The sequence below is a fragment of the Camelus dromedarius genome, chromosome 27 (genome assembly GCF_036321535.1).
Source record: "Camelus dromedarius isolate mCamDro1 chromosome 27, mCamDro1.pat, whole genome shotgun sequence".
NCBI classification, from domain to species: domain Eukaryota; kingdom Metazoa; phylum Chordata; class Mammalia; order Artiodactyla; family Camelidae; genus Camelus; species Camelus dromedarius.
This window is the reverse complement of record NC_087462.1, coordinates 1,449,874-1,477,156: the sequence shown is the minus strand read 5'-3', so window position 1 is coordinate 1,477,156 and position 27,283 is coordinate 1,449,874. Positions and strand designations below refer to the sequence as shown.

Below are 27,283 nucleotides of genomic sequence, written 5' to 3'. Positions count from 1 at the left end.
TGCATGATCCTGGCCCTGGCACCTCGCTGCACTGTTCCCTGAAATCCTTGACCGTGTAGCCGCCATATGGACCACATGCCCTTGTAACTGTGTGAACCTGCGGTGGCTGGGCTGGCGGTGCCTCGTAGCTGGGCGCCCTCAACCTCCCCGAGCCTGTTTGCTTTGCTTTCTGTGGGGCCGGGCCTCCTTGCAGGATTGTGTTGAAGACCAAGTGAAGTGATTTATGTAGACCTCGCAGGGTGGGCCTGTCCAGGGGTGGCGTGGAGAATTGGGGTCCACTTTTCTCTTTCCACAGTGTAAGTCCATAAACCGGTCGGCTGGTGGGGTAGGGTTAGGGCTGGCACATTTCGGTTTGTTTCTAAGAAGGCAGCGGGTGAGGAGGCGGGGCACGTGGCGAGGCGGGCCTCTGAGCCGCCGGCCGGGCTCTCACCCCGTCTTCCCCTGCAGTGTGGGCTGCGGGCCTGCCCAGCCGGGCCTTCCCCTGGAGTCTCCGGGCAGCCGGTCCTCCCCTCCGTGCCCGCAGACGTGCTCCGTCATTGACAAAGATGGTGGTTCTGTTCTCCTTCTACTTTACTCCTGATGCTGGACAATTTCCAGTGCACACAGAGCAGATCGGGTGTAATGAGCCCACGTGCCCGTCACGCAGACCCTCAGCCGCTTCTGCTTCACCTGCACCTCCGCCCATGCCCCTCTTCCACGTTAGTGTCACTGTGACACAGGTGACATGCGGTGAAGGGCAGGAAACTCCACACGCGGAACGTGCGCATGGTCTGGCTGGTGTGGGCATGTAGGGAGCCCACCTACCTGCAAGCAGAGGGGAGCCAGCGCCAGCCCCCGGTCGGCCACTCTCCCACACGCCTGTCCCAGGCAGCCCGACTTCCCCTCTGCCGCCGCGGGTTGCTGGATTACGGTGCGTTGCCTGGAATTGACAAGCACGGAGTCGTCGTGTGCTCACACTCAGCACGTGGTTTTGAGAGTCTCTGTTTGTGTGAATGTTTTCCCCCTGTACTCCTGAGGCGGGTGCCGCTGCAGAATGGGCCCCGGGGGTTTGTCCGTTCATCGGGTGACGAATGTGTGTGGGTGGTTTTCGAGTTTTGGCAATCACAGACAACGCTGTGTAAATGTCCCCGCAGAGGTTTTTGTGTGGACACGTCTTCCTTTCTCGTGGGTAAAGACCCAGGACTGGGATTGTGGGTTGTGCTTGAAGAGAAGCTGACAAGGTGTCTTCCGAGGGGCCGCCCCATTTTGCCCGCAGGCAGCAGCTCCCAAGAGCCCAGCTCTGCCACCCACCAGTGACATGGTGTCAGGTGACGTGGCAGCGGGTTGCGTGGCCGGCTGGCTTCTGCTGGTCTGATTTGAGTCGTGCGGCAGTGTCGTCGTGGTGTTAATGCGAGTTTTCTTAATGACTAATGACATTCAACCTCTTTTGCCTGTTTTTAAAATTTGGTTGTTTTTTAATTATAGAATTTTGAGGATTCTTTATCATTCTGGCTCATCCTTTACCCAGTATGTGTTTTGCAAACATTTCCTTTTGGTCTGTGGCTTGTCTCTTCATGTTCTTAACACTGTCTTTTAAAGAGCAGCCGTCTTAAGTTTTGATAAAAATTCATTTTATCAACTCGTCTCTTATACTTCGTGTTTTTTTCGCCTACTAAGAAACGTTCGCTTAACCCAAGGTCGCAAAGGTTTTCTCCTGTGCTTTTTGGACTTTTTATAGTTTAGATTTTACATTTACGTCTTCATCCATTTCCAGTGAACGTTTGTATGTGGTGCAGAGCATGGGCTGGAGTTTATTGTTTTGCATAAGGATGTCCAGTAGTTCCAGCACCATTTGTTGATGAAACTGTCCTTTCTCTGCGGAATTTCTTTGTCACCTTTGTGAAAAATCAGTGGACACTGGATGAGTTGGTGTATTTCTGTGCTCCTGATCCGTGACTCTGTCCTTTGGGCAATACAAAACCTTGGTTACCACAGCCTCACGGTAAGCTTTGGAATCAGGCAAAGTAAGTCCTCCATCTTCATTCTGCTTTTTAAATATTGCTTTGGTTATTCCACTTTCTTTGCATTTCCAGTAAATTTTAGAATTGGCTTGTTGATTTTTGCACAATTTTGTTAGAAATTGCATTGAATCCGTAGGTCATTTTGGGGAGATTTGCTGTCAGTATTGAGTCTTCCAATCCATGAACATAGTATATCTTTCTACTGACTTAGGCCTTTCCACGTTTCTCCCAGCAGTGCTCTGGGTTGTAGTGTGGAGCATCTGGGACAACCTTTTGTTAAATTTATTCCTAACTCATTGGTGCTTTTGGTGCTACTGTAAGTGGGATTGAGTGTTAAATACTATGTTCTCTTTGCCTGCTGCTTGTCAGTGAAAACACAGTTGATTTTTTTATGTTAGCCGTGACCTTGTGCTTAGTTCATCAGTAGTTTTGTAGATTTCCTGGGACTTTCTGTGTAAATAATTATGTCCTGTAAGTGGGGACAGCCTGACTTCTTCCTTTTTAGACTTTGGGATTTCCTTTCTTTTTCTTGAATTTCTGACTGAATAGGCTAGGACTGTCCAGATAGTTTTGCAGCGACGTGGCGGAAGCTGGCATTCTCGCCTTTTCCCTCGTCTCAGTGGGAAAGATTCAGTCTTTCGCCGTTGAGGTGGCATTAGCTGCGGGCTCTCCATGGGTGCCCAGTGTGGGTTTGGGGACATCCCCTGCCGTTCTGACCTTGTTTTCCCTTGGTGTGATGCAGGCGTCATAGTTATGGTAAAAAAAAATGAAAGAAAGAAAGGAAAGGCCATCCTTTTTACTGTAAACACTGAAATACTTACGGAAGAAACGTCATGTCCATGGTCTGCTTCCAGATGGTAGGGAAGGGTGCAGAAAAAATTTGACAAGAAAGCGTGCTTCCTGGTGCGTGCTCTCGGCGCAGCCTGACCGAGGTGGTATCCCGCGTCACCTGGTGAAGCTGGTGTCTCTCAGGCTTCTCCAGTGTCAGAGACACTGTTTCCCCCTTTTTAACAAATAAAAACCTCGGGGGGAATACTTGGAGGCTGTGCAGATGTCCTGTTTCTTCTCAGACCTTTGCCACTGATTTTAGCGTCCAGAGGTGGGTCTTACCCGTGAGAACCAGTTCCTGGGGTGATTCTCCATCCCCCTCATTCTACCCTACTTACTGATTGGAGCTCCTCTGTGAGGAGGAGCTGTTGCCGCCTCCAAGGCATTCACCCGCTTCTGTGGGCTGTAACCCCCTCCCGCGTGGTCTGTTCTGCTGCTCGGGTGGTTCTTGTGCTGGCAGTCTGTCCTGAGTCCCTGGGACTTGGCCCCGCCAGTTCTGAGCACATCCTCACTTTCTGGAAGCTCCAGAGTCATCTTGAGTTTCCCATGTCCCAGCCCAAGAGTCGGCCCCCTCCAGAGAGCTGTGGTTTCTTGCCCTGGAGAAGAGTTTGTGCTGGTTTCTGAGATGGGCTCATGTGTCTTTGTCCTGAGTGGTCGGGGTTCCCAGCACACTCTGGCGGTGAGTGCGGGGTGAGGGGGCGCGCTCTGCAGGGCGCCGCTGAGCACGGCCTTGGCTTGACGGCAGCCTGATGAGCACAGGTTCTTCAGCCATCGGTTCATCCTTTGACGGTTAGCCGCCTGGGTCATGTCCAGGAAAGCTCTGCCTGCAGGAGTCACGAGATTACTCTCTTGTTTTCTTTGAGAAGCTTTGTGGTTTTAGCTTTTACGTCCAGGTTTAAGATCAGTGGTGAATTAATCTTGGTCTCCGTCTGATATGGGTTTGTGTTTGTGGGGTCAAGATTCAGTTGTTCCAGCCTCATTTGTAAAAGACATTCCTTTCCCCATCCAGTTGCCTTGGTGCTTTGGTCGAAAGTCAGTTGTTAGAACTGCCTGTCTCTGGGCTCCGTGTCCTGTGCCAGTGGTGTGTGTGCTGCCTGTCTGCCAGCGCCGCGCTGTCGCTCCCTGCAGACTCACAGTCCATCTCGAAGGTGGTGTGGGCCTTGCAGCAGTGCTGGTACTTTTAGAGATTGTTTTAGCAGTTCTAGATTCTCTGCCTTCGTGCGTCATTCTGAGAACCGGCTTGGTGTTTCTCCAGGAGAGCGCGCTGGGCTGCCGGTGGGCTCCTGGCGCGGCCCAGCTTGAGGAGGAGGTGCAGCGGCGCCCGGCCGCGCCTCCCGCGCGCGGGCTTACGTACGTGGCCTTGCGTTTTTGTCGGCAGTGCCCGACGGTTTTCAGCGTAGAGGCCTGCCACCTCTTTCACTAGAATTACCCCCGAGTGTGTGTGTGTGTGCTTTAGCGTTATCTTAAGTAGCACGTGAAATTTTTATTTTTTTAAGCTCTTTGTTGCTCGTATTTATAAATACAGTTGACCTTGGGTCCTGTGACCTTGCTTCACGTGACCAGAATTCACACAAGTTGTGGTAACTTCTCTGAATTCCTTGGGGGGGTTGGTGTACGGAGCCGTGTCTGCGCACAGAGACAGTTTTGCGTCCTCCTTCCCAGCCTCTCTGCCGTCCGTTCTTTTTTCCTGCCGTGTGGTGCTGGCCGGGGCCTGTGGCAGACGTCTGCGGTCCCCACCCGTCCCCACCTTGGGGGCCCGGGCTCACACCGCCAGTTTGGTGTGGGCTGTGGGGCCTCTGTCTTCCGGGCACGGGCTCCTGGCGGAAAGTGTGTGCTGAGCAGAGAAGTCACCGTGAGACGCGCTGGCTGGCAGTGAAGGTGCTGGCTCTGAAGGCCGAGGTGGAGAGACTCAGGGACCCGGGACGGGGTGCAACACGTGGAGGCTGAGCCGGGCCTCGCAGGGGGAGGAGCCAGACCACAAGGGAGGTGGGAGTGCTGGCCCACCGGTGGCTCTGGCCCGCATGCATGTTTGGAGGGGCCTGGGATGAGGGGACTGCCAGGGACACGGGAACTCTGGCGGGCCGGGGAGCATCGCCTCCTCCTTCCTACAGGCCCCTGTCTCCGGAGAGCCGGAGGCGGCAGCAGGCACAGCGGAGACTGCCCGCAGCAGCCAGCCGCGTCGCCCCTCCTCCGGTCTCCGGGGTCCTGAGTGTGTGTCACGGATAGGAGCTGCATCTTGTCCTGGGCGTCCTGGGTCTCTGTCGAGAAGATCGTGTGATTTTTCTCTCCTTTATCTCTTAATGAGGCGAATTACTGTGACTCGCTTTAGAATGTCAGGCAACTTGTCATTGCTGGGGTAAACTCACGTGAACAAGGCGTCTCGCTGACTTCAGTTTGCTGATACTTCTAAGGGGTTTGTGCCTGTGTTCGTGGGGGATACTGTCTGTGGATCTCCTTGCTTGTGGTGACTTTCACTTTACAAGGCTTTGCCCTTCTCTGGCTTTGATGTCAGGGGAACGCTGGCCTCACAAAACTGAGAGGGGCCAGTGTGATTCTCCAGTAACTGGTGGAGTTCACCAGTGAAGCCGTCTGGGCTTGGAGCTGCTTTGTGGAAGGCATTCGGGAGGCCGAGCTCTGTAATAGGTGTAGGGCTGTTCAGATACTCTGCTTCTTCTGATGTCAGCTTTGGTAATTTGTGACTCCAAGGAGTTTGTCCGTTTCTCCTAAGTTGTCGCATTTACTGACAGGCCGTTTTTCATGACGCCCCTTATTCTCCCTTTATCCCCCGCGAGAGCTGTGTGATGACTCCTCTTCTGCGATTCTTCTCTAGATCGTGTCAGGATCTGAGCAGGGTCACACCTTGGGATGGGTGGATGTATTTTTCTGTCTTGCAGTCTGTAGGTTCCCCCTCCATCTCTTTTTTTCCCTTGCAACATTTGTTGAAGTAACCTCATTGTTTGTCTTGGCGTTAGTTCGTTCTTCAAATAGCAGTTCCCTTTCACTTCTGATGGATAGCATTGCTTTTCAAACTCTCTGATTTGAGCTGATGGGTTCCTAGACCCGGAACACGTAAGTCTGTTTAGCTCCCAACAGCCAGCGTTGTTTGAGCTGGAAGCGGCGTAGAGCTTGTGTGAGTCATGCCACCAGCACCGTGAGCAGGACAGCGGTTGTCTTGAAGTAAAGCCTCCCTCCCCTCCTTCCCGCTTTGAGCCTAGTAACGAGGTTGTTTTGTTTCTGTCTGGGGAGTGGACAGTGCTTAAGAACAGTGCGGAGGGCGGTGACAGAGCACTAACGATGCTCGCCTTTGTATTCCAGGTGGGTCTGTGAGGAGATCCCGGACCTCAAGCTCGCCATGGAGAATTACGTTCTAATTGACTACGACACCAAAAGGCAAGCAGTCTGAGCCGCTTCCCCAGGGGGGACGCAGCCTAGGATTAGATCTTCCTCGACGGCGCAGGCGGGTGGGAAACTTCCTTTTCGATTTGGCTGCAGCCTGCGTGGAGTTATTTTGGTCGGAAATGTTTATCAAATATTGGCAGCAGCTGTCAGAGTGAGGACATAACTGGAAGGGGCAGAAACTGGGGCTGGAATGTGTGAAGCTACCCCAAGTTCGGAGCCGCTGTCTCCGCAGCAGGTGGCCGCTGGCGCTGCGGGCCCGGCCTCTGGGCCGCGGGCCCTGCCCAGCCCTGGCCTGGGCCCGCTTGGCTTGGCTGCTCCTCACAGTCTCCTGCAGGCACATCCAGGTTCTCTGTGGAGAGTCCTGTGGGCGGGGAAGGCGAGGCTGTGTCTGGAATGCTTGCCTGGAGTTCTTCTTGTTTTGCTTTGAGAAAGAGGGCCAGCCTTCCATGCTCCTGCCTGTTTGGGCTCTTGGCAGGCTCCCAGTGCTCGGTCTGCGCCCTCAACAACACAGCCCAGAGGCGCCCTCGAGCCCTTCAGGGCCCGCGGCCAGGCCTCTTCACTCACTCTCCCTTCTTGTCTGGAGGACTTGTTGGTCTGCGGGGTGGCCTCCCGGCCTCAGTCAGCCCCCGTCCTCTTCCCTTCACTGCCCACCTCCAGCCCATTTGACGATTAGCACCTGCTGCTGTGAAAAGAAGGGCCCTGTGCCTGCTCCTCGTCCGGAGCAGTCAGACCTGGGAGCAGCCGCACAGGTGGCTGTATAGGCTCGGGCCGCTGGGCACACCCGTGGCCACTGACCCTCCTTCAGGGCCCCTCCTCCCCTGGGGTTAGGGCCCCTGAGTGGGGCTCGAGTGGTCCCTGTGGCTCACGTCTGACAGCTGGGGGGGCACCCTGTTCCTGACCTAGCGCAGCCAGTGTTTTAAAGGTGCTTCTGCTACAAGGTGCTGGCAGGGCGTTGGAAGTTCTTCCCTCCCGGGTCAGTTGGTCGATGAAGGCCGGAAGGTTGTGGGGCTGGGAGGGGCATCCCCTGATGGCATCCACTTGAGGGACCCGAGGGACCTTAGGGTCCTGCTCAGAGCGGGTGACCCAAGACAGCAGGGCCAGCCCCGTCTGCCAGGGACCAGGTGTGGGGACATCCTGTGGGCAGGCTCATCCTTCTGGGAAGAAGTCTCTTCTGGGTGCAGTTGGAGGCTTTCGGGGGGCTCCAGTAATCAGGTTGAAGGAGGTGTAAAATTGGGAGGCAAGGAATTAATTTGGTTGAGGGACGGTGCGGGGCTTTCTCCCCGAGGACTGCAGGGGAAATGCAGGCCGAGACCTCAGTCTGGCTCGGAGTCCATCCTTGCGTTTTACAGATTGAGCGCTAGGGGCCAGGGTGCGGGAGTGTCATTCACGGACACCTGGGCGACCCGGGCGGTGAGAGCACTCGCCCTGGAGGCTCCCCAGCCTTGATCTGTCCTCACCCGAGGCCGGCAGGGCACACCGCTGATGAGGCAGGCATGGACCGGGAGCCGCCCCCTCCCAGATGCTCCCAGGGCCCATGATGCCCCCGGGACCTCTGCCCACGGCCCTTCCTTGCTGTCCCCCGAGAGGCCTGCTGGCTTGTTCTGAGCTCGACGGTGACCACCGCCTTTCCTTGCCTTTTCAGCTTCGAAAGCATGCAGAGGCTCTGTGACAAGTACAACCGGGCCATCGACAGCATCCACCAGCTGGTAGGTGGCCTTCCCTGACCTCCAGGCCCGTCTCCTGCTCTTGGCCCATGTCTTATCGCCTGGGCGGTTTAGCCACGCCTCCCGCCCCCTGGCCACCTGGGAGTGGCGAGGGTCAGGGAATTGCTCTGCTGTGACACGGGCAGTCGGGACCAGGCAGACCTGGTTTCCTCCCAAAGTTGCCCCCAGTGTCCTGTGGGCCACAGCGCGTGGGCAGGTGGGCGACAAGGAGCTTTCCTGGGGCTTCTGTCCTTCACCCAGCCCCATGGGCGCTCTGAGCGTGGGGCTGACAGGCTCCCCTGGCCTCACCTGGCCGGGCGCGCGTGCCAGGACAGGCCGGCTGGGAAACTGTCCAGAGAACTCACGCATCCTGGGCCCCCACCCCTTACGCGGGCACGCAGGTTCCTGTGTCCACATACATGCACACACGTGGCTGCGTGTGGCTGGTGGCGGGGGTGGGGGGCAGACTGTCACGGTGCCCCTGCTGCCGCCGCAGTGGAAGGGGACCACACAACCCATGAAACTGAACACGCGGCCGTCCACCGGGCTCCTGCGGCACATCCTGCAGCAGGTCTACAACCACTCGGTCACTGACCCCGAGAAGCTGAACAACTACGAGCCCTTCTCCCCGGAGGTGTACGGAGAGACCTCCTTCGACCTGGTCGCCCAGATGATCGACGAGATCAAGATGACCGAGGATGACCTGTTCGTGGACCTGGGCAGCGGTGAGGGCGCGGTGGGGCCCGCGGTGGGGCCGGGGGTCCCGGCCCTGGGCAGTCCTGTGCCGGTACTGCCTGTGCCTCACCCAGCAAGCCCCAAATTGCCCACCTGCCCAGAGCCCAGAGCCTGCCCCGTCTCTCAGCCCTGGGAGAGGGCCCGCGGGCTGTGTGTTCGCAGAGCCTGCCACCCCCACTGAGCCACCCCGGCCTGGCCCCACCTCGTTGCCACGCTCCCTGCTGGGTCTGGGGCTTGCTCTGGGGACCACTATGGACCAGCCCCCTCCAGTCTTGCTGGCACTCACCAGCCTTGAGCAGCACCCCCACCTCCTTTGGCTTGTGAGCTGCCCTCCTGCACCTGCGTGGCGCTTCCTGGGGGCGGGGCTTGGTGGGTGTGCACCTGAGGCGCCGTGTCGTGATTGATTCCCAGTGGGGTGCGTGGAGGTGCAGGGCCGATGGGGGACTGTCTGTCACGTCATTGATGCTCCATCAGGAGCCCCAGGCACAGCCCTCTGGGGTGTCTCTGCCACCCCCGTGGGACCTTGTTTTCCACATGAGAACCTTGTGCTTACAAAGCCGAAGTCCCCTCTCAGTCAGGCATGGTCTCGGGCTCTGAAATGGGGACGAAGATGGCTCTTTAATTTTTTGAAGTGTGTAGTTCGTGTTTTCATAAGAACGCATGTAGTTCAAAAGTCATTTTTCTAAAAGGCCGTGAAACTTCTGTACGTGTCAGAAGGCTTGTGATTTCTGAAAAGTGCCAGCGAGCAGCACCTTCCCTTCTGTCGCTGGGGAGGGACCTCACGGCTTCTGTGTTGACGCCGTGTGGTAGTACATTCTATTCAAGGCGGGAGATCAGGGTGCTCCTCATACTTCACTTGAAATGCCAGTGACCTGAGTTCAAGGGAAGACCATTTAGAAAGCTTCCTTTTGACGTGAAGACGGAGCAGACTCTGCCCATGTCTCCCTAGCGCTCCCATCCTGCTTCAGACTCAGGGAGGACGCTCTGAGGTTGGCGGGCTTTGTCGAGGCAGCCAGGCTGCCGTGTGCTGGACGGGCTTTCTGGAGGTGCTGCTCATTCTCGTGGAGCCTTGTCTGTCTGGGCAGTTCGTGCCACTTAGGGCTGTGGACCAAGCCAGGGGGTGCTGTCTGTGGATGATGAACTGGAACACAGACGGCCGTGCCTTGGGGGGGCTCAGCCAGCAGCCTGGGGCGTTTGAATATGTTTTGTGACCTCTAGTACCTTTGCTGAGTGCCTCTGCCTGGCGACCTTGTGGCCCCCACCTGCTGCTCAGGTGTGGCCCTTCCTCGGTGTCTGACGCTTGCCCCCCCCCCCCGAAGGAGTGGGCCAGGTCGTGCTGCAGGTCGCCGCGGCCACCAACTGCAAACATCACTATGGTGTCGAGAAAGCAGACATCCCAGCCAAGTACGCGGAGGTGAGAGGTCCTGGGCCCCGGGTGGGCTGCAGCTCCTTCCTTTCCAGCCTGGGCTCCTGGGTTCTCTGTGAGCAGGGGCGGGGCGGGGGGCCTTCGAGGGGAGGGACAGTGGGGCAGGGCTCCGGAGGGGTCGCCCACTGTGTGTCTCAGGCTGTCCAGCTGCCTCCCCTCACTGCCCTAGAGAAGGCTACGCTGGCGTCCCTGTTGGGCCAGCGCCTGCTGGGGGTCAGCAGTTCAGGGGAGTGGGCGCACCTGAGAGGCCACATCCCCACGGAAATGTATTTAGAGCCTCTGCTTCCCTGGGGCTGGGGGAGGGGGACACGGGGAGCCACAGGCGCCCTGCCTCCTGCCGCCCGGGTTCCTGACAGGCCTCTGGTTCCCTTGCAGACCATGGACCGCGAGTTCAGGAAGTGGATGAAATGGTATGGAAAAAAGCATGCAGAATACACAGTGAGTGCCATGGCTCATGCCCCCGCGCTAACTGCGGCCCCCTGCCCTGACTGCCCGGCCTCGCGCCCGGCCGCCGCCTCCCGCCTCCCTCCTCCCTCCCCCACCTCTTTCCACGCTCCAGCCACCCTCTGCCTCCGTTCTCCGGGGCCCCTTTGGCCGCGGTCCAGCTCCTCCTGCACTGCGGGCTCAGAGAACAGAGGTGGCCCCTGGGCACTCGACGAGGCCTCGGGAGCCCCGAGTCTTTGGGGGCAGCCGCTGCTGGGTGGGCAGAGCGGGCCAGCGGGGTGGCATCCCCCCCAGCCACGTGTGGCCCAGCAGACGAGTCTCTAGCTCTCCTGGTGCCGCTCTCTCTCCGCCCCCGACTCTCCGTCACTCTGCCAGGCCTCTCGTCACAGAGGCTCCTCGGGTCTGGCTCCTGGCCCCTCCTGCCCAGGGCGTCTGTGTCCACACCCTTGCTGTGTGTCTGCAGCGCGTGTCTGTGCTCAAGGCTTCGTCTGTCTCTTCAGGGGTTTCCATTGCATTGGACGCCTGGCTGCTGTGCAGCTGTCAGCCCTGGGCCCCTCCTGAGCACCGCAGGTGGCGGGTCCCCCTCATGGAGCCCAGGCCCGAGGCCCCGCCCTGCTCCTGCTGCAGCCCCCAGGCCCTTGTGGTGCTCGGCTTGGGTTAGCAGAGCGACCACGGCCTTGGGCTGGCAGCCGGGGGGCAGGGAAGGGGGGCACCAGGCCCTTAGGGGCGCCTGCTTCTCCCTTCGTGGGCTGTGCTTGGAGGTCAGGTCTGCAGCGTGTCACCGGAGCTCTGAGGTCTGGGGCTTGGCCTCCAGGCCTGTGGCCCACTTGGAGTTCGCGCTCGCAGAGGCTGTGAGGCCTGGGTCTGGGCTCAATTCTGTGTGTGTGGGCGTCGAGTTGTTCCTTTTTGGTCTGATTTGTCCAAGTTCTGTAGCTTTCTCACATGGGTCTGGTACGTACCTTGTTAGGCAGCTGAAGCGTCTCACGTTTTTGGTGCTGATTTAAGGGGTGTTGTCTTTTTAATTCCGAGTTCTGCTGGTTTCCTGCTGGTTTCTAGGAGAGCGCTGGCCCCTGGTGTGGCAACGCGCGGCAGTGCCGTCAGCTGGCGGCCTCGCTGTCGCTGTTGTGCCGGTTCCAGAGGGTTTTGGTTGTCGCTGTTGACTGTGTTGGAATTCCTGTGCAGAGGGTCACGTCGCCTTTGAGCAGAGACAGCCTTGCGCCTTCCCTCCGGGCCCGGCCCATCCTGCTCTGTCTCCCGGCATTTGCTGGGTGGAAGGTGGCGGGGACAGGGCACCGCTGGGCCTGCCCCGCTCTCAGCGCCAAGCCTTGAGAGTGTCGCCCCGAGTGTGATGTTGGCTGTAGGTTTCTGTGGATGTGGTTTTCCAGTTGATGGAGCCCCCGTCCATTCTTACCTTGCTGAAAATCTAACAGAGACTGGGTCTTGCTGACGGCTTTTCTGCCTGTACCTGTCGAGATGCCGGCGTGAGTCTTTCTGTGGCCTGTTAATGAGATGAGCACAAAAGCTGAGGCAGCCTTCCATGTCCGGGTGCCCCCCACATGGTCCCAGGGTGCCGTTCTTTCACATGTTGTTGGGCCTCTGGTTTGTTCCTGTGTCACCGAGGGCGTTTGTGCCCAGGAGGGACACTGGTCCGTAGTCTTCCTTTCTCGCGCTGTGCGGTTCTGGCTCCAGGGTGGCGCTGGCCTGGTGGGGTGAGTGGCGACGTGCCCCCTGCCGCTGCCCTGCTTTCCTTGGACCTGGACTCGCACAGCCACAGCGCGGGCCCAGCCCCCCTCCCCTTCTCCGTGGTGGAGGTCCTCGCAGGATGCTCCCCCTAGGTGGAAAGTGAGGGGCGTGTCCTGCCCTCCCGGGGCCCTCCCACGTCGGAGGGCCTCTGGGGCTCGTCGCTCAGGCGGAGGGCAGGCAGCCCAGCTGGCCCCTGCCCCCAGGGGCGCCTTCCCGCCGGGCTCCGTGTCCGCTAGCCCGGCCCTGAGCTCCTGGATGGCTGTTTTCCTAAAACCGTGTGACCTCCTAAAACGCAGGTTTTTTAAGTTTAAAAAGTGCTTTCTGCTTCTGGTGAGAGGGTTAGACAGTTGAAGCACATAGTATCCAAGTTTGCTTGGGTTGACACCGGTCCCAGGGATGCCTGGTGGCCCCATGGGCACCTCCGCGCTGTGCGCGGAGCGTGGTTCTAGCTGCCGGTGCCGCAGCCGGGGCAGGAGGCGGGGCTGTGTGACGGTCAGCGGTGCCTCTGCGTGCTGGGCACCTCCCTGCGTGGCAGCCTCTCACTCTTTGCTGCCTGTGGTTCAGGGCGCTCACTGGCCCTGCCATGGCCCCATCGAGGTGTCTGGGAGCAGAATTCGGCTCAGAGGGCGCTTGGTCGCTGCTGTGTCAGGAACAGCCATGGCTCTGGCATCCCCTGGACCTTTTCCAGGGAGCAGCCTCCCCATGCAGCCCTGCCCAGGAGGGTGTCATGGCAGTCCCTGCTGAACGTCCTGGGTCTGGAGAGGCCCTCCCGTGGCTCTCTGGCTTTGACCAGGCGCCCTGACTGGCAGGCGGCGTCCTGCCTGCGCTTCTTAACAGCTGAAGAGGGAGTGAGGCCAGCAGGAGCCTAAGAGCAGCCCAGGGCCAGGGCCGCCTCCTGGGCCCCCTCGCTGGCCCTGCCGCCCAGGGCTCTCCTCCCAGCGGGTCCCCGTCCCCTCCCTACGCGTGGCTTCTGCCTGCGTGTCTGTCCATCACACCTCAGGGTGCCCCCTCTGCCTGGAGCTGCCTGGGTAACCACATGCTGTTGGCGCCTGGTGGCGGGCTGGCACCCAGAAGGTTCCCAGCGCCCAGAGCAGGTGGCGGCCTCACGGAGGTGCCCATCTGGGAGGTGGCATGGCCTCCCTCCGGGTGAGGCTGCCCTCCAGCTGGTCCAGGGCAGGGTGGACCAGACGGGGCCGGCTGTTCAGGCACAGCTGTCTGCGCGCACCTGCAGCTGCTCCTGGGCGGTCAGCGCCCCCGGGCCTGGCTGGGCTGTGTGCGGGGAGAGGACCCAGAGAGCCACGACCGACCACCAGGATGCGGGCGACCCCCCGCGGCACCTGAGTGCTTCAGCACAGCCAGCTTGGCCCCTCATGCTCGGATACCCTGGGGTCTCCGTGTGTGCTGGAGGGTGCCGAACCTGCAGCTGCTCCCCCGGCACAGCCACACGGGACAGCAGCACTTGAGGGACCCTCTCTGCTCAGGGTCTGCCCTCCTGCCCATCCTGAGAGAGGCTGGGGCCAGGACTGCTGGGCAGTGCCATACCTCTCACCGTGAGGAAGCGTCCCCAGTCACCTGGTAGCATGCGCCTCCACCCACCCTTGTCTGACTGTGTCCCTGTGGACTGGCCTGTTCTGGACATTTTATATATATGGGATCACACACTGTGTGTCCTTCTGTGTCGTCTTCCCTCACTGAGCACCGTGCTCTCTGGGTCTGTCCACGTGGCAGCGAGTGTCAGTGCTTCTCCCCTTTTCTCGGCTGAGCGATGCTCCCGCGTGTGGAGGGACCACGTGTGTTTATCTGTCATCTGTCCATGGACACGTGGATGGTTTCTGCTTTTGCTCCCGTGGATGTGGGGTAGAGGTTTCTCTGTGGAGCTCTGTTTTCAGTTGTCTCGGGTGGATGCCCAGGAGTGTGACGAGAGCCTCTTTTGAAGAATTACACAACCAGATTTCTTGGTTTTCTGAGTGTTGCAGCTCTGGACAATTAGGTTAATAAGACTTGTGTTCTCTTGGACAGACTTTGGCCTTGAGGCAAAATGAGATTAGTCTGCTCCCAGAAGTAGCATTGAGAGCAGGTGTTGGAGGTGTGAGGATGGCCCTGCTCTCAGGTAAACACAGCGAGGTCGGCAGCCACGGGAGGTGCAGCCCAAGGTCCAGAACAGCCGCTTCTGGCGCCCTCTGCCGGCCCCGTGTGGACATGCGTTGGGACTCCGGCCCCTTCTCCGGTGCCCCAGGCAGCAAGCCCTCCAAATGTGTGGTTCCCCTGCGGGCACGGTCTCAGCTTCTCCCCGACGTCCCCTTCTGGGAGCCTGGCCACACCGAAGTCTAGCCGCGTCCTCCCCACGGGGGACCTCTGCTCATTCCATCTCCTTCGGGGTGGGTGCGGGCAGGCACAGAGGCCAGCGAGCCCTCCAGAGTGATGGGCTGTTTCTGTTTTCTCCCTTCAGCTGGAGAGAGGCGATTTCCTCTCGGAGGAGTGGAGGGAGCGGATCGCCAACACGAGGTATGGCTGGGGCTGGGGTGCGGGCTCTGGGGCCTGGCCAGCAGGGCAGAGGCAGCATGGCTCCCCTCCCTGGTCACCTCGCCCCGGCAGGGGCCACGGCCCCAGAGTAGGGGACAGCGAGCCAGGGAGGGCCCCAGAGGGCGGGCGGCCGCACAGTCTGACCCCGGGCTCCCTGCCTCTGCGTGCCTCTTACAGAGAGAGGCTGCCAGGAGCCCTCAGCCGTCCTCACAAGTCCTGACAGGGGTCTGCCCTCCCTGAGGCTCCTTTCCGCTGCTCTGTCTTGTCACTTCCCTTGCCTGGGGCCTAGGCGGGCGGGGCTGGGCTGCGGTGCTTGTGCAGCTGCTGTTTGGTGGCTCTTGTGTGGTTTTGTTGTTGTTGAGGGTGGTGGGTTTTTTTGTTCATGGGGGCAGTGATTAGGTTTATTTTAATGGAGGATTGAACCCAGGACCTTGTGCATGCCAGGCACACCCTCTACCCTCGAGCTCTACCCTCCCTCCGTGAGGCTCCCGGGTGGGTGAGGCATGTCACGCACTCTCAGCCCTCTCCCTGGGGTGAGGGTCTCACCCAGCCCTGCTTTGACCTCACAGTCTTGCCTCCCCTTCTCCTGCGAGCTTGCTGCACACTGACCCTGCACCCCTAACCTGGCTCTTGGGGGCAAGTAGAAAAGATACTCCTCTTTCACAAAAGCATGTCCCTTTTTTGCTCTCCTGTGAGAATTTCTCATCTGAGTCGGGCATGCTCTCCCCTTTGTCTTGAGAGAACCCTGCTGAGCCCCCGATGTCCCCATCAGATGGGGTCTGGGAGCTTCGTTGTAGCCGCCATGAGCTGACCCGGGCACGGAGTGCCCCAGGACCTCTCTGCTGGGGAGCGAGTCTGGCTGTGAGCACACCACTCCCTGGGCCTCATCTGCCTGCGTCCCCTCAGATATCGCCCCCGGCCTCCCGTCAGGGTGTCCCCCCACCTCTGACCGGCTCCTCTGTCCTTGAGGGCCTTCATCTCTGCTTCAGCCGGCCTTGGTCAGCTCCCTCATTTCCTGGCCTGTGAATCCTGCTAGAGCGGCCCACAGGGTCTCTTCTGGCTCACTCCCTCCCCACGCCTCCCCGAGACTCTGGCATCCAGCCTTCCCGGCCCCACTCCCTGCCGGAGCCTTCCCAGCTTGCCAGCCTGGGCGGGCTCTGCCGGGCGACCCGGGCGCCTCCGGCCTGGGTTCCCCTCCCATCTCCTGAGTCCCTCTGGAGTGAGCGGGCAGGGAGGGGAGGGGCTGCCCTCACACCTGCGGCGCCTCTCCTGCTGCTGCCCACGTCCGGCCTTGCCCACTCAGGCCACCACAGCTGCCCTTTGCGCAGATGAAAATCAGCAGCGTGGCACGGCTGCAGCCCTCTGCTCTTGTTCATAGGCACACAAGGAAGGGGCCCCGTCTGCCGGGCAGCTGCTGCGGCCCAGCATTAGTCGCGACCCAGCTCTAGTCTGGGGAGGGCGGTCTGTCTTAGCTTAGGGTCTTCAGTTGCACCAGTGGTGTGGATGTTCCTAGTGTCCTGCCCTCCAGAGAGTTCCTCCCTGTGGGCACGAGCCAGCTGGACAGATGGGGGGCCCCGCAGGCTCCGGGTGCCGGACAGCAGGCCCCTGGCCGTCCAGCCCAATGGGCGTCCGCAGGCAGAGGTCCTCAGGCCATCTGGTGCCAGCGGACATTTGAGAAACGGGGAAGGATGGGCCACCCTCTCCCTTGGAAGAACTCTGCTCTGGGCCCTCTGGCCCTCAGGTGGCTGGTTCACTTTGAAGCACACCAGCCTGTGCGGCCTCCCTGCCAGGTGTCCTCATGGCTCTGGGCCCAGGTGGCGTTTGTGCTGCCTGCGTTCCGACCTCAGGGGCGTCTGAGGAGCAGGTGGGGCCCCTGGGCAGCCAGCCCACCGGGGGCCGGGGAGCCTGTCCCAGGCCGGGCGGAGGTGGTGCAGGCAGAGCCGCGTGGCCCCGGAGCTGAGCTAGTGGTGGAGGCGGTCGGCTCTGCACACGTGTGGAGAGAACCTTCGTTTCACTCAACTGGAATATTATTTTGCAGTGTTATATTTGTGAATAACTTTGCCTTTGGTCCTGAGGTGGATCACCAGCTGAAGGAGCGGTTTGCAAACATGAAGGAAGGTAACGTAGTCCCCACCCTGCCCTCTGCCTTGTCCGCGTGCGCGAGGCGCTCCCTGGCCCGCACCCTCGTGGGGCTGCGGAGCTGTGGCACTGATCACCGGCCTTGGGGTCTTATTGGCATCATCCAGCTCGGGCCCAGTTGAAAGGCCTCAGGCAGGGGGTTCCATCCACTGTTGTCCGTTGTCACCCAGCTGCAGGGGGAGCCTCCCCACTCAGTGTGTGTGGCGGACTAGCACTGACCCGCACCCCTGCTCAGGCCGGAGCCGGCCACCGGCCCCAGGGACTTGGGTGACTCATGGTACAGCTGCAGGCTGTCCGGGTAACTTGGACTCCCCCAAGACGGCAAGCAGCTTTTTGTGAACAGGGGCATCCTGGCTTCTCCTAGAGGGTTAGTCACTGTGTATCTGACATTTGGACTTGATCGCTGTCCCCATTCATTTGGCCACCCTCACCTGCAGGCACCGAGGGCGTGGGGTTGTCCCGGCCGGTCCCTTGGGCTTTTGCTGGGCCTTCCCTGTGTTCGGACCCGGCCCCCCGAGCCAGGGCCACCCCTGCTGCCCCCTCCACCCCTCCGTCCTGCCCCAGGCCAGGCAAAGGCGGGCTGCCGGAAGGGAGGGTGCCCGTCCTGCGTCTGAGTCTCAGAATGGCTGCCAAAACCGCTCAGCACAGCTGCAGAGAGGTTGCGGCGCGAAGCCTGAGAGCCGAGTGTTGGTTCTCGGGTCAGGGCATTTCCCTGAGAGCCTGTTCCACACTTCGGTGGGGTTTCTCTGCACTCATCCGAGCTCTGAGGTTGGGGACACACCAGTGGTTTTGTGGAGAGAGATCCTGTGTTGGCCTTGGGCCAGAGCCTCGCGTAGGGGAACGTCCTGGTCTTTGCGTCTTGACAGTCCACGAAGGGACTGGACAGAAGTGCTGCGGCGCCCAGCTCGCTTCTCCTTGGAAATTGGAGGGGGGCGGTTCTGCCTCCTCCGGTCCCCAGCTTCCCCCCGCCGTGGTGGAGCTGACCTCAGGTGGGCGGCCCCAAGATCCCCGGCTGCATGTGCGAGGTGGGGCTGCCTCGAGGTCTAGTTTAGCCACTCTGGTGGAGTCGACACGTGTGGAGCATCAGAGCGGTGAGACCATCCAGTCTAGAACCTTCTAAATAAGTGGGAGCCAACTGGTTTCATTTGGTCCCCAGTTTGCGTTCCTGCCCCCGCTGCTGGGTCCCGCAGGGTGTCGGGCTCTGATGTGGACTAGGGGAGCAGGTCTGGCGTGCCCCAGAAGGGAGACAGGGCCGGCCGTCCCCCCAGTTGGTCTTCCTCGGGCCGTGGCTGTGTCGTTTCCGTGCTCGATGGCAGCGCCATTGGTGGTCCGACCAGCAGTGCAGGGGCCCCAGCAGCAGGAACACAGCCTGTGCGTCCTCCATCCTGAGGGAGTGCACGTTCTTCCCTCGTCCCACGCCCTCAGCCTGCGTCTCGTCTGTGTCCTTGGAGCAGATGGGCCCCAGTTCTGCTGCTCCATTGTCTCCCTGCGGGGAGGGCTGGTGGCTCATGTGCTTAGTGGACATTTAGGGTGATAAACGACTCTGGTGAAGGTGTGAGCTGTCCTGTTTCCGGAGCCTAGAAACAAACCCGCGCTGTTTCGGGCACTTGGGCGTGCGGCCTTAGGGCTCCTTCCCTGGACTCCCCGATGCCCATAGCCAGGCTGTAGTTCCGGGCCAGGCTGGGCTGTCACCATCCCCGCTAGAGCGCTGACCTCAGGTGCCCGTCCTTCTCAGGGTTTTCCCTGCCTGACGGGATGGTCTCCTGGGTCCCATGGGCCGTGACCTTAGTGCAAGGTTGGAGATGCAACCCCATGTGCCGTGGGCCCAGCTGGGCTCTGCGGTTGGCGGCTCCCCTTCCTAGGCCCGAGTCGGGGAAGCCCTCGGCAGGGGTGTGCGGGTGCAGCCCAGATGGGGTGTCACCACACTTCTCCCGTCATGACCCGAGACGCCAGTGATCACTTGTCCTGCAGGGAGGTCTCCAGAGAGCGCCCTTCACCCTTGGGCTCGTGAGAACGGCTTCTGCAGCGCCTGCTGCAGCTCTGAGCTCCCGCGGCGCCCCGTGGGCAGGGCACCCCTCCTGGATAGGTGTCTTTCCTGCTTCCCCCGCCCCATGTCCTGTCGCCACAGCGCCCAGGAGGCCCCCAGTGCCATCCTCACCTCATCCACTGCATGAGAGGGGCGTGGGTCCCTCACGCTTTGTTATGAAACATTTCAAGCAAACAAGAGTTGAAAGTGTCACCATCACAGAGCCAGATAGTCGCCAGGTGGCCGCAGCGCTGATGGCTGCGTATGTGTGCGTGAGTGTGTGTGTGCGTGTGTGTGCACGTGTGTGTCTGCGTGCATGTGTGCACCTGGACGCACCCTGACTTCTGCACTTGACGTGGGACCTTTCCATCGTTTCACTCTCACGTTTGGCCCTCTGTGTCTCGTTCTGGGAGGCGTGGGCTGGTGGGTGGCGGTGTGTCTGTGACCATGTCTCCTGTAGTCTGTGCCGCGGCCCCGGAACCACAGTGTGAGCGTGGCCACATTCGTGCAGGGTCCTGGGGCGAGTGCCTGGGAAGACTGTTGTCAGGGCTGTTCTGCTCCCCAACCTGGCCAGGTTTTGTCTGTCTGTCTGTCCACGTGGGTCAGGGCCCAGTTCCCCCAGCGTCCTTTGAGTCTGGTGCATCTGCACAACACGGAGGTGCGGAGGGGCCGACAGACTGCGCGGCCTCGAGCTGGCCTTGCAGGAGCGTGGGGCCGGGTGGCGCGTACGTGGCGGCGCACAATCAGGGAGCACCTGATTGTGCTCCCATCAGGTCCGATGGCCTCGGCCCCTCCGCCGAGTCCGTGTTCAGGGCTCTTCCTCCTGAGCGTGCTGCTCACACCTTCCGGAAGTGGGCCGCGTCAGGCTTGCTGGCCAGAGCGGGCCCTGAGCGCCTTCTGTGTTTCAGGTGGCAGAATCGTGTCCTCGAAGCCCTTTGCGCCTCTGAACTTCAGAATCAACAGTAGAAACTTGAGCGGTAAGTGCCTCTTGCTGCTTGTTATTTCCAGGCGCGGTATTAAGCGTCTGACGTGGGCTAACAAGGGGCCCCCAGCCCTGGGACCCCAGGCCCCTCCCAGGCCCCAGGGGGTGTGGAGTGGGCCCGTCCTGAGAACTGCAGCGCCCGCGGACCTGGCTCGGGCCCCGGGGCAGGAGCACCAGCTGCGCCGCAGGCCTGAGCTGAGGTGGTGGGACTCGGGAGTGGGGCTGTGCCTGTGGGCTCTGGGCACTGGGCGTGCTCCGGGTGCTCTCCATCCCACCCTGTGCGCTTGCTGCCGGGGTCCTGGGCCCTGTGCCCCGGGTCAGGGGTTGGGGGTTGGGGCAGGCCGCCCGGGACCCTGACCTGCGCCCGCTGTGCGCAGACATCGGCACCATCATGCGCGTCGTGGAGCTCTCGCCGCTGAAGGGCTCGGTGTCGTGGACGGGGAAGCCGGTCTCCTACTACCTGCACACCATTGACCGCACCATAGTGAGTGTCCGCGTCCAGCCTCCCCGGCCTCTGCCCACCTCCCTGGCGGGGCCGGCCGCAGCGCGGGTGCGGGGCCCCGTGTCCTCCCTTTGCGCCCTCAGCTTCACGGGGGGCAGGGGCGCCCCTCCGTCCCGGGAGGCCAGCCACGCCCGCGCCCAGCGGCTCACGCACGGGTCGGCTCCTGCTGTTGGCAGGTCTGGGCTGCCGCCCTCGTCTGGGCGGGCCTGCCCCTGAGCGCAGCTGAGACTTCTCTTCTTTCTCCATTTTCAGCTTGAAAACTATTTTTCTAGTCTGAAAAATCCAAAACTCAGGGTAAGTTTGCATGTTTGTCCTTGACCTCACTCGGTGAGCTGCCAGCCCGGCCGACTCGCGGGTCTGGGAGCCGCGCCCTCCCAGCTGTGTCAGCTGGGCCGCGCTTCTGGGGAACCGTTTCAGGGGAAATAGGCTGAGCGAGTTACTGCCTTTGATGACATCTTGGTGATGTGACTGGGGGACCAGTGCCGAAGTCCAGGCCTTGGGTGTAGGGAGCGTCCCCATCAGGGCCCAAATCCGACCTTGTGGTCTGGCTGCCCGGTGCCTGGCTTCCCCTAGTGTCTGGCCCCAGAGCTCGCCTCCTTTAGCCTCATGGTCGCTTGTCAGTTTCTCTCCGAGCCTCATAGGGTGTGTGTCCAAATGTCTTTGTTTTTGGAGGCTCAGACAAGCACGTGAGCCTGAAAGGACCTCCTCGGCAGTGGCCAGTGCCAACCGCTGGGTGCCTGTGTCCTCCTGCCAAGCAGGGGTGCCTGGACCTCGATGAGATGGCTGCCACCCCCACCTGGGATGCAGGACGGCCTTGCTGGCTGCACTGTCCTCCTTCCCCTTAACCGTGGGACCCCAGTAACCTTCATCGGAGAGCAAGTGTGCTCATGGGCAGAGGCCCCTCAGCGGAGAACAGCCATGGGGACCACCCGCTGAGAGGAGGGGAGGCTGTGTCCCTACCCCAAGGGTCTCCGTCTTTATTTCATTTCCTCACCCAAGAGCCACACTGTCTGCTCACCCAAGCCTGGCTTCCCTGGGCCTTGATGTCCCTCCCTGTGCAGTGGGCAGGGTGGAGGGTTGGCACGAGCAGAGCCGGACCCTCAGGGCAGGAGGGTCCAACAACTCAGGGGACATGCCCCGTGCTTGCTTCCAGGAGGAGCAGGAGGCCGCGAGGCGCCGGCAGCAGCGAGACAGCAAGAGCAGCACGACCACGCCGACCAAGGCGCCCGCGGACACCCCGGTGGTGAGCCCCCCGCCCTCGCCCCAGCCCGGGGGGCGCCCACCTGGGAGGGCCCGGGGCGGCGCCCATCCTCACCTGGCTTCCGCTAGGACTCGGGCGCTGAGGAGGAGAAGGCCGGGGCGGCTGCTGTCAAGAAGCCGTCTCCCTCTAAGGCCCGCAAGAAGAAGTTGAACAAGAAGGGCCGGAAGATGGCAGGCCGCAAGCGCGGGCGCCCCAAGAAGATGAGCGCCGCCAACCCCGAGCGCAAGCCCAAGAAGGCCCAGGGCGCCCTGGACCTGCTGCACGCCCAGGCTGTGTCGCGGGCGGCGTCGCCCTCGCCGCAGGGTGAGCGGCCGCGCGGGGCCCTGGGCACCTCCCCCATCCCTTTCCCACCCTGGCACAGCCAAGAGTGGTCCCGGCAGGGCTGTGACCCGCACGCTCAGAGGCCACTACCGGGGGCACCAGGGCTCACATCTTGGCTTCTCAAAGGGCGCAGCTCAGCTCTGGTGCTCACGGGCTCCGGGAGCCGTATTGAGTCTTACGGTTAGAAGGCTGGAGGGGTCCCGATCCGGGACCCCCCGCCTCTGGGACAGCCGTCTGCAGAGCATGACGCCACTGTCCCCCCACAGATGCACACAGGCCACCTCACAGCCCGTTCTACCAGCTACCTCCCAGCGTGCAGCGGCACCCCCCCGAGCAGCTGCTGCTGGCACCCACCCCACCCGCACTGCAGAAGCTGCTAGGTGAGCGGCCGTGCGGGGTCCGCGCTCGGTCCCCCTCGAGGCTCGGCAGGAGGTGCAGGGTGGGGAGCTGCTCGCTCGTCTGCCACCCCATGGAGCCCCGGCTATGCGGCTGTCCACACCAGGGGCCCTGGTGCTCGGGCTCGTCCTGCCCGGTGGGCCTGCGCTTCCGGGTCAGCGGGGCTTGTGCTGTCCTCTGAGCCCGAGGCCCCACCCCAGGGGTGTCCGGGAGCATTGGTGGCCATCACGACCGAGGCTCTCAGTGTTGAGAGGGTGGGGCTGGGGAGCCACTCCACACCCCACTGTGCCCGGAGCGTCCCCAGAGGGTGGCCGGGCCTCTGTGTGTGCTGTGCTGGGGGCGCCCCATCAGGGCCAAGCCCGGTGCCACGCAGGGGCGAGTGAGGCCCTGCCCTGCTCAGCAAGGTGAGCCCGAGGCCGTGCTCGGCTCCCTGGGTCTTCAGAGATGAGGGAGCCCCTTTGAAACTCCAGGCGCTGTCGGTCTCCCTAGCTCAGCACCAGTGGGGCGTGTTTACTGAGGACGTTGGCAGATTTGGTGACTGGAAGCCACGTGTCCTCGGGGAGGAAGGAAGCCTGGGCTGTTGACGGCAGGGGTGCGAGGGACACGTGGGAGGGGCAGGCGCAGGCATGGGTGGGACACCAAGGCTGCATGGGGACAAAGGCCCTGGAGCGAGGCTGCCACGGTGTGGCATTCTTCCCTATGCCCTGCCGCCGCCTCGCCGGGAGCCTTCGGCAGGAGTCCTCTGCGCTGAGGCCTGTCGCTTGGCTGTGCTTGTAGAATCCTTCAAGATTCAGTACTTGCAGTTCCTGGCCTACACGAAGACCCCTCAGTACAAGGCCAACCTGCAGCAGCTGCTGGACCAGGAGAAGGTGCGCGTGCTGGGCCCAGGGCTGTGTCCGCGTTCCCACCACCAGGACTGCGGGGGGTCAGAGAGGCCCCTCACCCCACCCACTCCCCACAGGGCCCAGTGGCCCTGAGGGCTGAGCCGGCCGGGCCTCGCTGTGACTTCTGGGGCCCCAGAACCAGGTGTCCCACATGGGGAGCTGTCTCTGGGTGGCGCTCAGAGCAGGGTCGTGGGGCATGGTCGGGCCCAGTGCAGGCGTCCTGAAGCACGAGGCTCTGTGGCCCCTCGTAAACAAGTCGCCCTGCAGCCGCTGTGTAGTGCCCCCATGCCAGGGAGTCCTGATGCCAGGGCGGGTGGCCCCATCTCTGTGTCAGTCCTCGTCAGTGAGGCGGGCCACGAGCACCCTCCTTCTGGCCTCTGGGGGCCAGGGGACAGGCCTCCGCTCACGGCCCCCGATCCTCAGGAGAAGAATGCCCGGCTGCTGGGTGCTGCGCAGCAGCTGTTCGGCCACTGCCAGGCTCAGAAGGAGGAGATCAAGAGGCTCTTCCAGCAGAAACTGGACGAGGTAGGGATCCCGCTGCCCTGGGCCGCGTGAGGCCAAGTGGATGGCCCACTCACGGGACTTGGGGAGTGGGACCGGGAACCGGGGCCCAGCGCGGACTGCTGGGGTCAGGAGGACCGATGGCCATTCTGGTGCTTTTGATCTCCATCCTGATGGAGAGGCTGGAAACTGGGGTACAGTCAGGGCCGGTCCCCGCTCAGCCCCAGGGGTCTCACCCCCACCCTTGCCCGCGTCCCCCCACTCCCTGAAAGCCCGCCTTTGCCGTCGTGTGTCCTCAGCTGGGAGTGAAGGCGCTGACCTACAACGACCTGATCCAAGCGCAGAAGGAGATCTCGGCTCACAACCAGCAGTTGAGGGAGCAGACGGAGCAGCTGGAGAAGGGCAACCGGGAGCTGAGGAGCCAGAGCCTGCAGCTGGTGCGCGGCAGGGCGGGGTGGCCCTCTGCCCACAGCGCCAGGCTCCTTAGTGAGCCCACTGCCCCGGGCCCCATCCCATCCTTCAGGTGTCTCTCACCTTGCTGCCGGCGGGGCCTTCCCTCCTGGGGACCCCACGCTCCTCCTTGGGCCACCACCTCAGCTTGGCCTTCAGATGCCCTCAGGGACATCTCCAGGATGCCTGGCACGTCTCTACTCTCAGAGTCCAGCAATGGGCAGAAAGCAGACCCCTCTGCCGGGCAGGCACCCCAGGGGCTCGTCCCGCCCTCCCCCGGCCGCGAAGCCTCGGGCTGGGCAGCCTCACCGGGGCTCACGACCACGACGCCCCGTCCCCGCAGCTCAGGGCTCGGTGCGAGGAGCTGAAGCTGGACTGGGCCACGTTGTCCCTGGAGAAGCTGCTGAAGGAGAAGCAGGCCCTGAGGAGCCAGATCTCAGAGAAGCAGAGGCGCTGCCTGGAGCTGCAGGTGGGGCCGGTGGGGGCGGCTGGGCCCCAGCTCGGGTGGTGGGGTGCCTCGGGTGTGGTTCTGAACCTCTGGCTACCTGGCTTCCCTGTGCCTGAGCCCAGAGCTGCCACTGGGAGGCTGCATCTGCCCCGCGGGAGGGGCTCGTGCCTTGTGCTGCTGGGGCTGTGCGTTCGCCGAGGCCGGGGCGGCGAGGAGAAGCTGCAGGAGGGAGGACGCAGCAGGGCCTGGAGGTCTGTCTCCTGCTGCTGCCTCAGCGCCCGGCAAGACTGCAAGGAGGGCAGCTGTCTGCCGGCCTGCCTCCTGGCATCCTGTGTCCCCGCTCTTGGTTTCAGCTCTCCTGGTCTCTGGACCCTCAGGGTTCTTATCACTACAGGAGGCCCTGCGGGGACTTTGTCTACACTGAAGGCTCCTTTCAAGGATATTTCCTTGAGAACGCTCCCCAAAGTAGACGTGGGAGTGGCGTAGGTCTGGGATACGGGGCCCAGCTGCTTTCTGAGGGGCCTGGCCAGGGCCTTTGGCCCGCTGAGCCCACCCACTGGGTGGGTAGAAAGGAGGCTTGCTGCCCTCGTCCCCAGAGCAGGTCTCACGTGCAGAAGGGTTCCGACCTTCCTGTGTCATTGAAAGGGGGGTCATTGTAGGGAAAAGCCAGACAGAGAAGACACTTCCCACCCCACCCCAGCCAGTGGGGTTCCCAAGGTCTGAAGTTCATGGCTGGCCGTCGGCTCCCTCACCGAGAGCCGGCCCGCGTCCCTCTCGCTCTCCTGGGATGATCTGCTGGCGGGTTGCTGGGCAGGGCTGGGCCCCCTGCGGGCCTGACGCCCTCTCTTGCCCCCAGATCAGCATCGTGGAGCTGGAGAAGAGCCAGCGGCAGCAGGAGCTCCTGCAACTCAAGTCCTGCGTGCCGCCCGACGACGCCCTGTCCGGGCAGCTGCGCGGGAAGGGCGCCCTGGGCCGGGAGCTGGAGGCCGAGCCCGGCCGGCTGCACCTGGAGCTGGACTGCGCCAAGCTCTCCCTGCCACACTTGAGCCGCGTGAGCCCAGAGCTCTCCGTGAATGGCCACGCAGCCGGCTACGAGCCATGCAGTGCGCTTAGCCGGCCCTCGGCCAAGCAGGACGCCCACCAGTGCCTGGCGTGCCCCCTGGACCGGGAGGTGGTGCCCTGCGCCCCTGGCCACGGCGGCCGGCCGAGGCTAGAGAAGCTGCCCGGCCTGGTGCTGCCCGACTACGCCCGGCTCTCCCCCGCCAAGCTGGTGCTGAGACGCCACCTGAGCCAGGACCATGCGGCCAGCGGCAAGGTGGCCGCTGGCGAGCCGCACCCGCGGTGAGTGCGGGGCCCCGTGGTGTCTTCCAAGTGGGAGCTTGTCAGTTTGGAAGAGGTTTGGGGGCTCTGAGCACCAAACCACGGCTGTAGGGGCTTCCCCAGGAAGTTGACGGGGCCATGTCTCGTTTCAGAGCTGAGCACGCCAAGGAGAACGGCCTCCCGTACCAGAGCCCTGGCCTCGCCAACGGCATCAAGCTGAGCCCCCAGGACCCTCGGCCCCCCTCCCCTGCGGCCTTACAGATGGCAGGGGAGAAGGGCAGTGAGAAGGTGAGGCCAGGGGCTGTGGGGGTGGGCAGGGAGGGCGGGTGTGAGGCGACCTCGCCCACCCAGAGGTCGGTCTCTGGGGCCAGAAAGGAGAGGGCAATGGGAGCCTCAGCAGGAGAGTGAGAGCGTGAGGACCTGATGGCTGGATGGATGCTGGGGGCCCGCAGCCGGGGGGATGCTTCTGGGATGCCAGGGGCCCTGGCCCATGGTTGGAGGGCTGCCGTGTCCCTCGGGCGGTCCTCGGGGCGCAGTGTCTCCTGGGCAGTGGGAGCAGGCCATCTGGTGTGTCGGCAGGGACTGAAGGAACGTGCCCACGGCAGCAGCGGGGAGGCCATCACCAGCCTGCCCGTCAGCATCCCGCTCAGCACGGTGCAGCCTAGCAAACTGCCCGTCAGCATCCCCCTGGCCAGCGTGGTGCTGCCCAGCCGCGCCGAGAAGACGGTGAGTGCCGGCCGCGGGCAGGCCTGGCGTCCCCGGGGAGGGGGGGGTCTTCGTCCCTTTTGTCGGACAGCACGCTGTCAGGTCTCGAGTGTCCCGCAGTGCCCGGCGACGCAAGGACGTGCAGCTTCCGGAGTCGGTTACAGTGACGTTGCGCCTTTTTTATCTCAGATTTTTTTTAGTAAAAGGTGGCATGTGCGGGTGGAGCGGGAATGAAACTTCCAGATTCTGTAGAAGCTTCTCTCTTCTCGTCCACACTTGGCGTTTTGCTGCACAGGGTAGACTTGGAAATGAAGCTTTTGTACAGAGCAGGCTGTTTTCTGTGTTTACAGAGCCATCACCCACGTAGAGCTCAGCCACCTAAAGTATGCTGGGCAGTGGGTTCTGGTGCATTCACCAATCAGGCAGCCACCTCCAAGTCCAGAACATTCCCTCACCCCTAAAGGAAGCCCCAGCCCCGTCAGCAGTCACCCTCACCCCATCCCCCAGCCCCTGATAGCCAGGAACCCCCTCTCTGTCTCTGGATTGG

At 62.0% G+C, this 27,283-nt stretch overlaps 1 protein-coding gene across 8 annotated transcripts in view; it reads left to right on the top strand.

Annotated features, from left to right (window-relative positions):
• The window catches only part of DOT1L (DOT1 like histone lysine methyltransferase), a 49,382-nt gene that overhangs the window by 8,973 nt on the left and 13,126 nt on the right, over window positions 1-27,283 (top strand). For all 8 annotated transcript variants that reach the window (XR_004132037.2, XM_031438045.2, XM_031438050.2 and 5 more), the window contains 20 exons: window positions 6,144-6,218; window positions 7,870-7,933; window positions 8,427-8,655; window positions 9,985-10,079; window positions 10,467-10,529; window positions 14,728-14,783; window positions 16,840-16,919; window positions 19,875-19,943; window positions 20,326-20,432; window positions 20,703-20,744; window positions 21,604-21,693; window positions 21,780-22,014; window positions 22,299-22,412; window positions 23,206-23,297; window positions 23,736-23,837; window positions 24,113-24,250; window positions 24,607-24,732; window positions 25,568-26,052; window positions 26,184-26,319; window positions 26,611-26,757. Coding sequence is in view for 7 of the 8 variants with exons in the window: in XM_031438050.2 (XP_031293910.2) it covers window positions 6,144-6,218; window positions 7,870-7,933; window positions 8,427-8,655; window positions 9,985-10,079; window positions 10,467-10,529; window positions 14,728-14,783; window positions 16,840-16,919; window positions 19,875-19,943; window positions 20,326-20,432; window positions 20,703-20,744; window positions 21,604-21,693; window positions 21,780-22,014; window positions 22,299-22,412; window positions 23,206-23,297; window positions 23,736-23,837; window positions 24,113-24,250; window positions 24,607-24,732; window positions 25,568-26,052; window positions 26,184-26,319; window positions 26,611-26,757 (2,545 nt within the window). In the remaining variant the exon portion in view is untranslated. The remainder of the gene's footprint in view (window positions 1-6,143; window positions 6,219-7,869; window positions 7,934-8,426; window positions 8,656-9,984; window positions 10,080-10,466; window positions 10,530-14,727; window positions 14,784-16,839; window positions 16,920-19,874; window positions 19,944-20,325; window positions 20,433-20,702; window positions 20,745-21,603; window positions 21,694-21,779; window positions 22,015-22,298; window positions 22,413-23,205; window positions 23,298-23,735; window positions 23,838-24,112; window positions 24,251-24,606; window positions 24,733-25,567; window positions 26,053-26,183; window positions 26,320-26,610; window positions 26,758-27,283) is intronic.